Below are 12162 nucleotides of genomic sequence, written 5' to 3'. Positions count from 1 at the left end.
ACTGTTCTGCTGTGCCTGCAAGGCTGGCAGCTGTGCCCGGTGGTGGCGGACAGCGAGGAGCCAGCCATGCCTGTGTGGCACTGAATGAGCTGATGATTGCAACAGGGGGATTGTTCCTGCCAGACTCCCCACTCCCCAGGGCCACGGAAGGCACGTGCGCCCCTGTGTGCACCATGTGTGTGGTACTCAAGAGCAGGCCTCTGTGCTGTGGGCTGGTGGCCAGAGGTGGGGGCCCGGAGGTTGCTGAGCTGGCATGACATGCCAGAACAGGGGACAGCATGCAAACGCAGGCAGTGCCCTTGTTGAGGGGAGGGGCAAAAGGATAGTGACTGAGTTCTTGAGTGATGGATCAGAGCCCTAGTGACACTGTGACAGCTGACTCAAATCCTACCTTCCACATCCACCCACGTGCTCACGTGCATATGCCCGAGTGTCACAGGGTCCTGCAGGGCCTGAGCAGGAACCACAGAAAACGTGCCATCTGAAGAGTTCCCATGGGGCCTGTCCCACTAAGGGCAGCAAGTGTTGGGGGCAGAATCAGTGGAAAGTGGGCCAGGAAAGAAACAATCCTGCCAAGGGTTGGGGCAGAGAGATTGGGTGAATGCAGTGTAGTGAGTGACACCAGGCTGAAAGCAGAGGCTGTCCAAGGGCAGCACTGTCCCTGATGTGCTCCCCGTAGGGGCTCTCCTTGCAAGGGAGAGCAAAGCGAGCCATGGGACAGAGGGCAGAGGCTGCTGAGCCAAGGGCTGTACAACAGTGCCCTGAAGTTAGGGGACCCAACTTCCAATGCCATGAGAGCTGGCAGTGGGTCTTCTCCCCAGTGGGACCTTCACTTCCTCCTGGGAAGTTTGGAGACAAAATACTCATTCTCTGACTCCAAGGATATGAAGATTGTTAATTCCCATATCAGGAGCCAGGCCCTGCACTCTTTAGACTTCAAGGCAAGCACATGCAACCGTGCCCAATTTGCAGAGATGTGGTATTACTTACTGTGTGGCCCAAGCCCACACAGCTGGGGCTCAGGTCTGTGTGACTTTAACACCCCTGGCGGGGTTATTAGGCCCTTCCAGTCCTCCAGTGAGCACAAGGCCCTTACAGATGTCTACCAAGGCCCAGAGAGGGAACACGCCCCTCTGACAGTTTCACATACAAGGGGCAGTCAGGATGACAACCTGAGTTCCTTTCCTTGCCAGGCTCTGCTCCATTTCCTGGCATTGCCAGGGTGCTTGCCTAGGACCCAACAGAGCCAGAGGGACCTGGTGAAAAGAGGTCAGGCAGGTGTGGGGCTCTCTCCTGGCTCCTAGAGGACTGGACTCTGAAGCCAGAGCCCAGCTTGGATAGGCTGCTACCTGGCTGTGACCCTTCTAGCTAACAGGTGTGCAGCTTCCCAGTCTAGCCAAGGGAGAAACAGGAGCCACAGCAAACATCGCTGGGCTCCACCTTCCCAGACCTATGACCAAGCACCCAAGGCTGCCTCTGGCTGCCCTCTCTTTGTCTTCCCCCTCAGGGGCTCAGGTGGCATAAGTATATGTTCAGTGGTACCAGCCAGGGACCTGCCACAAAGTGAAGGAGGAATGGGGAGATGGTGGACACCCTGATGGCTAGGCTGAGCCTCTCGAGGCAATGCTTACAGAGACCCTCCACCAGTCTGAGGGCTGGGCCAGGCACAAGCTCCCCAGAAGCAGGCTTCAGATTGAAGCTTGAATAGGACTGCTGGTCTATGTTGGTGTCTAGAATGAGGAGGACTCTGAGACAGGTGAGCTCTGCACTGGATTTGAGACTAGATGGAGAGCTGGCCAAGCCTCCTACTTAGGGATCTGAGAGCAGGCACCAGCCCTGTCCCCAGTTGGTGTCTATTGCTTGGGGTTAGGTTGGTCATAGGGAGTAGGCCTTCGTGGCCAGGGGATGGCAGAAAGAACCATTTATGATTCTGCTCTTGGGGCCCTAAAGGGCAGGGGACTCAGGAAGAGAAGCAGGGCCTGGGACTGGAGCTTGAAGCAACTCAGCAGGCCCTAGGAAAATGTCCATGCAATTTCACAAGCCTGGAGTCACAGAAAACACTGGCTGTGTGCCTGTCAGGCCCTGAACACACAGCTGGAAGGGGCACCAGCAGAGCTGGAGTATCCTGGGCAGTGGGCAGACAAGACAGTCCACCCCCTGGGATACACCAGGCCGAGTCACCTAGCAGGTGATTTCTTTAGAGCCTCCGTCCTGAGCATACACAAATCCTACGGTCCCTAGAGTCCAAAGGCCTCTGTCAGCCCTGGCCCCTGCCCCACAAGCCAGTCATCAATACCTTAGAGGCAGAGAAGAAAGAGTCCATGTGGGAAAGATGACAAGAGGCAAAAAACAGAGCCAGGAGGAAGGGCCTAGGACACCATAGTCACCTCCACCCTGTGGGCCAGACCAGACCCTTGCTCCAAGACTTGGTCACTGCAGTGGAGATGCAGCCCTGCAACCATTGCACCGCACCCACCCCACCCCCACCCATCCTGCTCATCCACAAGCTGATGAGTCCTAACAGGCCTCCTTTGCCAGTGACAAAAATAACTATTTTCAAAATTCACAGCAGGGCCTTCGCCTACACACACTGCGTCGACTGGAACCTGAAGGGAGATATGCAGAACGCAGTGTGCGGATGGAGCCGTGCTATGCAGCAAGCAGGCTTTGCAACCCCCACGCCCCTCCTCCCCATCACTTAGCCCGTGCCCCACCCCCCCAGATGCACACACACACACACACACACACACACACACAGTGACGCCCAGAGTGACCAAATGGAAAGGGCTCTTAGCTCATCCACTATACGTAGGGAGACTGAGGCCCAGAGAGGGTCAGGGTCTTGCCTGAAGTCACATAGTGAATCTGTAACAGGACTCCCTAAGATTCTGCCTCCTAGTCAGGATGTCTACCTTCTCTGCCATTCACTCAGCCAATTATGAACTCCCAGCTGCCCCAGGATGCACATGCACACACAGGAGCTCACAGACAGTATGCATCCCTTGTCTCTGTGTGATAACACTTTAATGACTTGTGTGTGTGTGTGTGTGTGTGTGTGTGTGTGGTACTGAGGTTTGAGCTCAGGGACTAGCACTTGCTAGGCAGGTGCTCTACCACTTGAGCCATGCCTCCAGCCCTATAATGGCACTTTAATCAAGTTTACAGGCTCTTCCACAGCTATTAGCTTGGCCAGTCTTCTGCAGTGCTGTGAGGTAGGCAGAGCCAGGGCCGGCAACCCAATTTGTAGGTAGGGAAATTGAGGCCCAGAGGGGAAGGACTCTACCCAAGATCAAAGAAGATGATTGGTTCAGAGGCTCTTTTTCACAGCTATTTCCACCATTCCTGATACTGCAGCAGCTAAGGACCCAGCCAGTTTCTCTGGATCCTGGGAGACTGGAAGAAGAGCTTCCCACCATGAATCCCCACACTATCTGGCCCCAAGACTGGCCTAGACATTTGAAGACCCAGGATGGGCAACCTCCCAACCTTGCACCTACACCCTTCAGCTCTGAAGGGGTACCTAAAAGAGCAGCCAGATGGCTGGGCTCCAGCTAGTGTCTGTCCTGGAGCTGCCTCCATGTGGCCCTTCACCCAAGCAGCACCACAGAGAGGACAAGGCCTTATGTCAGTTGTTATGTGGCAAGGTCAGCCAGGACCTCTATCATAGTCCCAGGCACTGATGCACACCAGAGTCATGAAGTCATAGAGCTCATCTCACAGATGAGGAGACGTGCTGAAAGCTGATGCAGGTCACCTAAGGTCACAGAGCAAGTCAGTAGAAGGGCAGGACTGGGACCCAGGCATCCCATCCTATTCAGTGGAGGGCCTCTATACCCTCCAATTCCCTGCAGATGGAGACTTGACCTCAGACTTCTCCCTGAGGAGCAGGGAGCCAGTGGGGAAGTGATATAGGGGGACCAAGACCCCTGCCACCCCACCCATCAGATCCTGTGGGACATCAGCCTGGTGTTGAGTTTACGGAAAAAAGATCGAAGCTTGCAGATCTTGCATTTTTTCTTGCGACGGCCCCTGGAGAAGCTTCGAGCCCTGGCTTCCTCCTCCTCCTCCTCTTCTTCCTCATCACTGGCCCAGGGCCCCCAAGCACCCCCATTGAAGTCAGGATGGGCCCGGGGATTCTCAGCAGGGTAGCGCACAGGGATGGCTGTGCGGTTATAGTCAGCCAGGCGGGCCAGCAGGGTGCGGACCACATCAGGCCGCTGGCCAGCCAGGTCCTCCCGTTCATAAGGGTCAGCACTGATGTTGAAAAGCCACACAGCCTGCCGGACACTGGCCATCCGCTCCAGGTTCCACCAGCTGCCAGGGAAGGCAGCCAGTGTCTGCGGTGGGATCCAGTCACCATAGCCAGGGTCTCCCGTCAGTAGCTTCCACTCACCCACACGGATGGCAGCTTGCACAGCAGTGTTCCAGATGCCGAAGCCACCCTCCAGGGAGCCATGCCTGGCATGGTTGTAGAGTGGGTCGATGTTGTGCAGGATCTCCGTGCGTGGCGAGGCCCGGCCCTCACTGATGGCCGGCCACACATCATAGCCATCTAGCCCATCATCTGCAGATGCAGTGCCACCTGCCAGGCCCACCAGCGTTGGGTACCAGTCGGTGATATGCACCAGTGCCCGGCTGGTCCGTCGCTTCCGCTTGAGCAGGGGACTGTGGACAAAGCCCAGACCCCGCACCCCACCTTCCCAGTAAGTACCCTTGCGTCCTCGGAGGGGCCAGTTGCTGCCTCCTGAGAAAGTCTGGCCACCATTATCACTGGAGAAGATGATGACACTGTTGTTGTAGAAACCATAGCGCTTGAGAGCCCAGGTGATGTTGCGTACAGCCTCATCCATGCAGGTCACCATGGCTGCGTACTTCCTCCGTGCCACATTCCCCATGGTGCGATAACGGTACAGGTACTCTCGAGGTGACTGTAGTGGCGTGTGTACCGCCTGGAAGGCCACGTAGAGGAAGAGGGGCCGCCGGGGGCTGTGGCTTGCCAGGATGTGGCTGGCACGCTGGGCATAGAGCATGGTGGAGTACTGGCCACTGAGCCCCCAGGCCACACTCTCACCCTCATGCAGGTCAAAGCCACACACTCCCGGGCCATCACAGTTGTCATACGTGTAGTAGTCCACATTACCTGTGAGCGAGCCCAGGAAGGTGTGGAAGCCCCGGCGGGTGGGCAGGCACTCTTTCCGGTAGAAGCCCAGGTGCCACTTACCCACCATGTGGGTGGAGTAACCTGCCTCCTGCAACTTCTGGGGCAGTGTCACCTGGTCCAGAGGCAGGCAGTTGGGCTGCCGTGGGCGGATGATGGAGTGCTGCAGTCCTGTATGGATCTGGTACCTGGTGTGGGGAGGGGAAGGAACAGGTAAGGCACAGGTGAGCTGTGGACCACTGCTCCCACCAACCAACTCCTAATAACACACCATGGTGGGCTCTGGTCTAGCACCACCAGCAAAAACAGTAACAATAATCACCAGGTGTTACTGGGGCTGGTAAGCACCCTCTCACTGAATTCTCGAATAACTGAAGTAGATAGTGCTATCATTTTACAAAAGAGATTGAAGCTCAGAGTGGTTAACCCACTTGCCCAGGATCACACAGCTAGGAAGGTGGGGAGTTAAGGATTGGACTAAGGTTAATAATAACAAGCTGGGAGTGGTGGCTCACACCTGCAATCCCAGCTACTCTGGAGAAGGAGGAGGCGGCAAGAGGATCTCAAGTTCAAGGCCAGCCCTGGCAAAGGTGGCATTGAGACCATCTCAAAAATAAAAATGAAAGGGCTAGGGGCATGACTCAAGTGGTAGAATGCTTGCCTAGCTTGTGCAAGGCCTGGGGTTCAGTCTCCAGCACTGCCAATGATAACAACAACAACGACAATAATAGCTAACACCATGCACTCGTTGTGTGCTCAGCATTGCAACAAGCCCCTTGAATTATCTCACTAAATCCTCACCACAAACCAGAAAGTACATGTCATTATTCCCATTTCCCAAATAAGGACCTGGAGGCTCAGGAAATTAAATCACTTGTTTGGTAAGTCACACAGCTGGTAGTTGGATTTCTATCCCAGGCAGTCTGGCTACAGACTTCAGAGTCCCTGAGCTCTAAGCCACTAATGTGCCATAGGGCCTACAGTAAGTCCTGCTCTCCCACGCAAACTCCACTCACTCTTGAAGACCCAGCCCAAATATTACCCCAATTGTAATGTCTCTTGCAACCCACTTTTGCCTCTGGATTCCTCCAGCATTTAGAGCACACCACATTGACCTACTTGGCCATGGGATTATACTCAATTGTACATACTCTTGGGCCCTTTACTCTGTATTCCTAGCACTCTGCTGATATTTAAAGCTCACTCAGTTGCTTGTAGAGTGAACGAATGGATGAATGAATGAATGAGGGAAAGAATGACGACAGAGGGTTTTATCGCCAGAAAGGAACTAGTACTTCCTTTAGTTTAGTCATCTACTAAGGTCAGAGGAGGGGAAGGGCCTTGCTCAAAGTCACTCAGGGGTCAGGGGCAGGACTGAGACTTGAAGGTAAATCCAAGCCGAGTCCAGGCAGGGTTCTTTTCCAGCAAACTAAGCTGCTCATGTGTGTGAGTGAGCTGGCTGGAATGGGAGATCTCTAAGACCCACCCAGTTCCCAAGTTTTATGAGACTAGCTCCCACGTGTCTGCTGTGGTCCCTTGATCCAGGTCACTCACACAGGCTAAGGTCCTGAGGTGGCAGTAGGTGGAATGTTAGCAGAGTTCTGAAGTTCATTTATCCATTTATAGCCCATCGTCCCTCTTCTGTGGTCAAGGCCCCCATTTGATCTGCTTATGAGGTCTTAAAAGTCCCAGAGTAAAAAAGAAGCCTGGAACTTCCCAAGAATGTTAGAATCCCACACCTTTTTCTCCCCAGGCACCCATGTTAACCAAGACCTGCGCACTTGATACCTTCCAGCCTCCCTTCCCCCACTCTGTTTATATTCCCTTATCTTAAGGCCATTTTTAACACTATGTGCTACACACATACATTATTTCATTTAATATTCATTTTAAAAAACCATAGTGTAGACTATTATTACTGTTCTTCTACAGACAATGAAACTGGGGCTCCCAAAAGTGCAACAACAAGGCCAAGGTCAGATAGCTGGCAAGCAGAGGCACTAAGCTTTGAACCCAGGTCTACCCAACTCATGCTCAAAATCTGTACATGATACAGCTTCTCCAGGCCTCACTCAAACTCATAAGTGACTGGACTGATAAGAGAAGCGCCTAGGGCCTTGAGTCCCAACCAAGCTTCTCTGCTTCTCTGCATAAGGGTGGAGTGGGTGAGGCACTGGCTTGTTTGGTGGGTGGGCCAGTTAAATCACCAAAGCCCATTTACGAATGAGTAATCCAAGAAACTTTGGCTCTCCCCAGCTCCACCAAACATAACCTGATGCATCAACGAACAGCAAGGAAAGGAGTAAGCATCTGGGAGATGGAGCCAGCTGCAGAGGGTGGAGGGCAGGTGCTGGCCAGCCATTCGGTGCCATGCACTGCTAACTTCACAGATCAGTGGGCTGGAGTGCTGCCCTGCTGGCTGCTCATTCTTCCGCTTAAACCAAAAGTTACCATTCTCTAGGGAGAGAAATGCTAATGAATACAAAACTCTCAGCATGCAGATCCCTCCTCCCTCTTCAGGTTAGTAGATATCTGTGACGTCTGGTCTGAATAGCCCTCACCTGTAACACGTCTACATCCACATCCACCCCTTTTCCTCTTTCTCCTGTTCTTCCTCTCTCAGTTCCTGGATATAAATGCCAGATCGAAGGAAGAAAGGGCATGACCACTTGATTCCCAGCTCCAGGAGCCCTGCCTAGCACCTGACCTCTCAGGCCCCCCACCCACTCCAGGCCTCAGTTTCTCCCGTCCAGGAAACAGGGAGACAAGGAGTCTGGCTCCTGAGATCACATTAGTGGCTCTGGGGTGGAACTTGAAGAAAGCATGCCTTGGCCTCCTTCCAAGGAGGATTAGCTTCAGCCTGCCAAAGGATTTTCTCCTAAGTGTCCAGAGCTTGCCTGCCTCACTGCCCCCCCCCACCCCATTTCCCAGCTCTTTTAATCCTGTAATTCTGCTGCCCCACCTGGGGACAGCTTCTTAGGAGAAAGCAGCACTCCTGGGACTCCCAGCCAACTTGGGAGGATTCTACAAATGAAAAGCAGAGGCTTGGAGAAGTGAGGTAACCAGCCTAAGGCTACACGGGTCACAGCATCTTTTACTCCCACTTATCAATTCCTTGGTCTTCTTCCATTGTAGTCACTGGAACTGTGGGAACTCAAATCTTTCCACTGATATAGAGGCTGCCATTTATTGACAGCTAAGCGCATTTTGCATAGCTCCTTTTCAAGACAAAAACTGTTCTTCAACCCATTTTAAAGACAAGGAAACAGAGGCTTAGGGAAGTCAAGTGACTTGCACAGAGGCTCAGGGTCTATTTAAAATAAATGTCAGGGGCTGCCATATTCCTCCAACAAAGGGATGACCAGATGTCTCCTCCACATTTGTGAAATGTGCATGTCCTAGAACACGAGAGAAATGGAGAGAGGGAGAGCGAATCATATCCATTCAGTGCTAAAGATATGGAAATTGAGGGCCTGAGAGGGCAGAGGACTCACCAATGATCTCACTGCCAACTGGAGGCAAAATGATCCCATAACAGGGGTGTTTCCCAGGTCCCAGCAAAAAGTTGTTCCAGAAGGGGAAATCTAGCAAGGGGGTGAATGTGGGGCTTGGGCATCCAGCCCCAAGGGTCTGACCCATGCCTACCTGCCAGTAAGGAGTTGGCTCCGCGAAGGTGTGCAGATGGGCTGGATATAATAATTCTCCAACTTGACACCCTCGGCCGCCAGCCGGTCCAGCGTAGGGGTCTCGATATCTGATCCATGGTAGCCCACGTCGTGATAGCCCTGGTCGTCGGTGAGGATGAAGATTATGTGGGGAGGCTGGACTGGAGCAGCCGAGGGCTGCTCGCCGGCCTCTCCGGGCCCGTCAGCCACGAGGCTTGGCTTGGCCCAGTCCCAGGACAGGTAGCCGAAGCTGAGCAGGCTGACCAGGGAGAATCCAGTGAGCGCGTGCATCTCCAAGCTGGCCCGCGCGCCCAGGCGCACAGGGCTCCAGGGGCCTCAGTGCCTCGCGCGCCCAGGGCGCACGACCTGCCCGCAGGCCTGGGTGCTGTGAGAGCGCTCCGCGCCCCGGGGGGTGGGGGGCGGGTGTCTTGTTCTGGAGTGGCAGCGGGTTGGTGGGCGCTCTGGGAAGGTCAGGCCCGCGCCCAGCTGCCTCCGGCCGCCCTGCGCCCGCCCTGAGCCCTCCTCGCTCCCTCTCCCCGAGTTCAGCCCGGCCAGCCTGAAACGCGGCGTGGCGGCTGCCCAAAAGTGCTTTCCACCATCCTCTGACTCTCCTCTGCCTTTTTACCCCCGATTTCTCCCGCCTCCTAATTTCTCTCGCCTCTGCTTTCCCTTTCTCCTCCCCCAGACCCTCCAGCCCCTGGCCCGGCCTCGCACCCCGCCTGCAGTGTTCAGACCGGCCCGGCTTCCCGCAGGGAGGTGGGCAGGACCCCAGAGGGGAAAGGGAGGGAGACACGGGTTGGGCGGGTCTGGGAGGGGACACCAAGGGAGAGAATGCGAAAAGTTGTAACATCTGCCCGGCCGAGCCCCAGGTGGAGGGGCGGGACGCTGAGCACGGCCCCTCCTCCGGGCGGGGAGCCCAGGCCTGCTCAGCTGGCGGACTCCGCGCCCGCCCCTGGCCCGGACTAAGGAGAGAAGGGAGGGGGGCCGCTTGGAATTCGGTGGAACAGTTCCGGAACGGCCCAGTCAGACATTCCTTGATCATGGAGTCTTAGCATCTCTGAGCGCCAGCAGTGGAAAAGACGCGCATCATTTTTTAGTCCAACAGGGTCATTCTAGAGATGGAGAAACTGAGGCCTTGAGGTGGGCGGGAAATGGTCTAAGCCACAAGTTAGTGGCTTCTTTCCTGGGGTTCACAGTGGCTGTTTGAGTGGTAGTTCCCTCCCATGAGCAAGTTCTTTGGCAAGTTCTGGACTTGCCAGCTTCCCTCTCCTCAACCCTTCATTTTGCAGTTCCCAACTAGAATCTTAAAGAACCGGCCCTCGAGTCCAGGGGGCATGACTGTTGTGTACATCTTATATCCACAGGGTTCTGGCACACAGTAGGAGCTCAATCAGTGTTTATTGCATGAATGAACAGGTGAATGAGTTCCTACTTCACCCAGGCCAATTCCTAAAGAAAGAAACCTGCAAGTCAGAGAGAACAAGCTGCAGAACGCAGGCAGGTGTGTGGGTGAGCAAGGCAGGGGCACCAGGATTGCACAGGCAAGCATAGGGGCTGCAGGCGACTAAAGACCTTACAACCTTGTTTCTAGTGTCCACTTGTCACCTGAGAATGAGAACTAGTGTATCCAGATCTTCTGATTTTTCAAAAAGAATAACAAATCCAGAGTTATAAAAGAATATTCCAAGTGTTAAGTGTTAGTAACATATTGGTAAAGTTTAAGCGCTGTGTAAGGCCAATCAAACCTACCTGAGGAACTCATCAGGCCATTGGGTACCCATTTCAACTTCAGCTCTACATCGCTTTCCAAATTTTTACTAGACTGCATTTTTAAATAGGGAAACTGGGCTAAAGAAAACGAGTTAGGCTGTTTCACTTGTAGGACTTCAAATATTTAACATGAACACTGCTGATCACCAGGAGGGGCTGGCAAAGCTGCATTTCCCAGTGTTATGTGACGAGAGGCCCCCTTTTTCCCAGAGCTTCTTGGGAAACGTAGGAAACCAAGACTGTCCAGGTGCGTTTTCTCTTCTAACACCTTTTCCCTGCCAAGATCCCTTCCCTCTTGCTGAAAAACCACTGTGTATGGGGAAGGAAACCAGACCTCCAAAATAGCAGCCCATTGTGAATCTGCATTTCAAAATGAGGGCTGGCTGCGTGGGGCCAGCCACTCCTGTTTGCTCAAAGCCCCATATTTAGGGTGACCAGATTTATCAGAAGGGAAAACTGAGCCTGTTGTTCTGGCAAAAGAGATGTTGAGGACAGTCAAGAAAAGTACAGCCTCCTGAGGGGAAGGTTACTAAAATGGTGCTTCCGGAGGCTTTGGCTAAGGCTGTCCTGGGTGACAAAGTGGGACAAGTCGCTGGAGGTCAGAGGGACCTGTGCTTTGCATTCTTTACATTGTCCCAGAACTTGGGCAGGAAGAATGGGTCAGGGCTGCCTTCCCCTAGCTCCACATACACAAAGAGAAATGGCAAGGAGAAGGGGGTAAGGTTTTAGGTTGGCCCAAAAATGATCCAGAGGAACAAGGGCACAGGCTATGGATCTCTGTGGAGCTGTCACAAGGACAGGACGGGCAGTATTTCAGAGGTCAAGATTGTGGGCTCTGACATCAGACTGCTTGAGTTCAAATCCTACCACTTATTTGGAGTCTGACCTTGGTGAGTGATTTTACCTCTCTCAGTCTGTTAATGGGATAATAATATAAATGAGGGCTACTACAATGCTCAGTGAAGGGCCCAGCACAAAGCAAGCGCTCAGTGAAAGTGGGTAGTTAGGATTATTCCCTATGCTTTTGAGGTACTGGCCATTGAACTCAGTGCTTCATGCTTACTAGGCAACTGCTCTACCACTTGAGCCACTTTTAGTTCGTTTTTCAGATAGGATTTCATGTCTTTGTACTTTTCCCCCAGGCCAGCCTTGGACTTTGATCTTCCTACCTCCATCTCCCAAGTAGCTGGGATTATAGGTATGTACCACCCCACCCAGCTCCGTGCTTTTGAGAGAAAGGACTAAGTCCTGTGGGTGAAAGTTACTAGGAGACAGATTTCAGGCCAATTTAAGGGATTACTTTTATAGGAACTCTGGCAGCTTGCTCAATAAAAGGATGAGGGTAATGGGTGAATCACCATGTGCAGCGGAGTGGGTGGATCACTGGCACTCAAGTCTTGTGCCCCAATAGTCACATTTCTTTAAGAATCTCGTGGCAATCACAGAAACCCACAGTGGCCTCTGAGGACACCATTCCTCCTCTATTGCTCCTTCTTCAATGCTGTTATACAGCTGGGCCAGGCTGGAACATTTCAACCAGACATTTCCAAAAGCTCAGCGAGGACAAGG

At 53.4% G+C, this 12162-nt stretch overlaps 1 protein-coding gene across 1 annotated transcript; it reads right to left on the bottom strand.

Annotated features, from left to right (window-relative positions):
- Nucleotides 1-2778: 2778 nt before the first annotated feature.
- Arsi (arylsulfatase family member I) lies at nucleotides 2779-9527 on the bottom strand. The gene is made up of 2 exons (XM_020157781.2): nucleotides 8804-9527; nucleotides 2779-5346 (listed from the first exon to the last, which is right to left on the bottom strand). The coding sequence occupies exons 1-2, from the start codon at nucleotides 9112-9114 to the stop codon at nucleotides 3942-3944; spliced, it is 1716 nt and encodes a 571-aa protein (XP_020013370.1). The 5' UTR covers nucleotides 9115-9527; the 3' UTR covers nucleotides 2779-3941.
- Between the last annotated feature and the right edge of the window lie 2635 nt (nucleotides 9528-12162).

The sequence above is a fragment of the Castor canadensis genome, chromosome 6 (genome assembly GCF_047511655.1).
Source record: "Castor canadensis chromosome 6, mCasCan1.hap1v2, whole genome shotgun sequence".
Taxonomy (NCBI): Eukaryota; Metazoa; Chordata; class Mammalia; order Rodentia; family Castoridae; genus Castor; species Castor canadensis.
This window is presented reverse-complemented; position numbering and strand designations above follow the sequence as displayed.

Coding starts and splice junctions, on each gene's coding strand:
- Arsi (XM_020157781.2), bottom strand. CDS start 9,114: ATGCACGCGCTCACTGGATTCTCCCTGGTCAGCCTGCTCAGCTTCGGC. Junction 5,347..8,803: donor AGCCAACTCCTTACTGGCAG/GTAGGCATGGGT, acceptor TCCCCACACCAG/GTACCAGATCCATACAGGAC.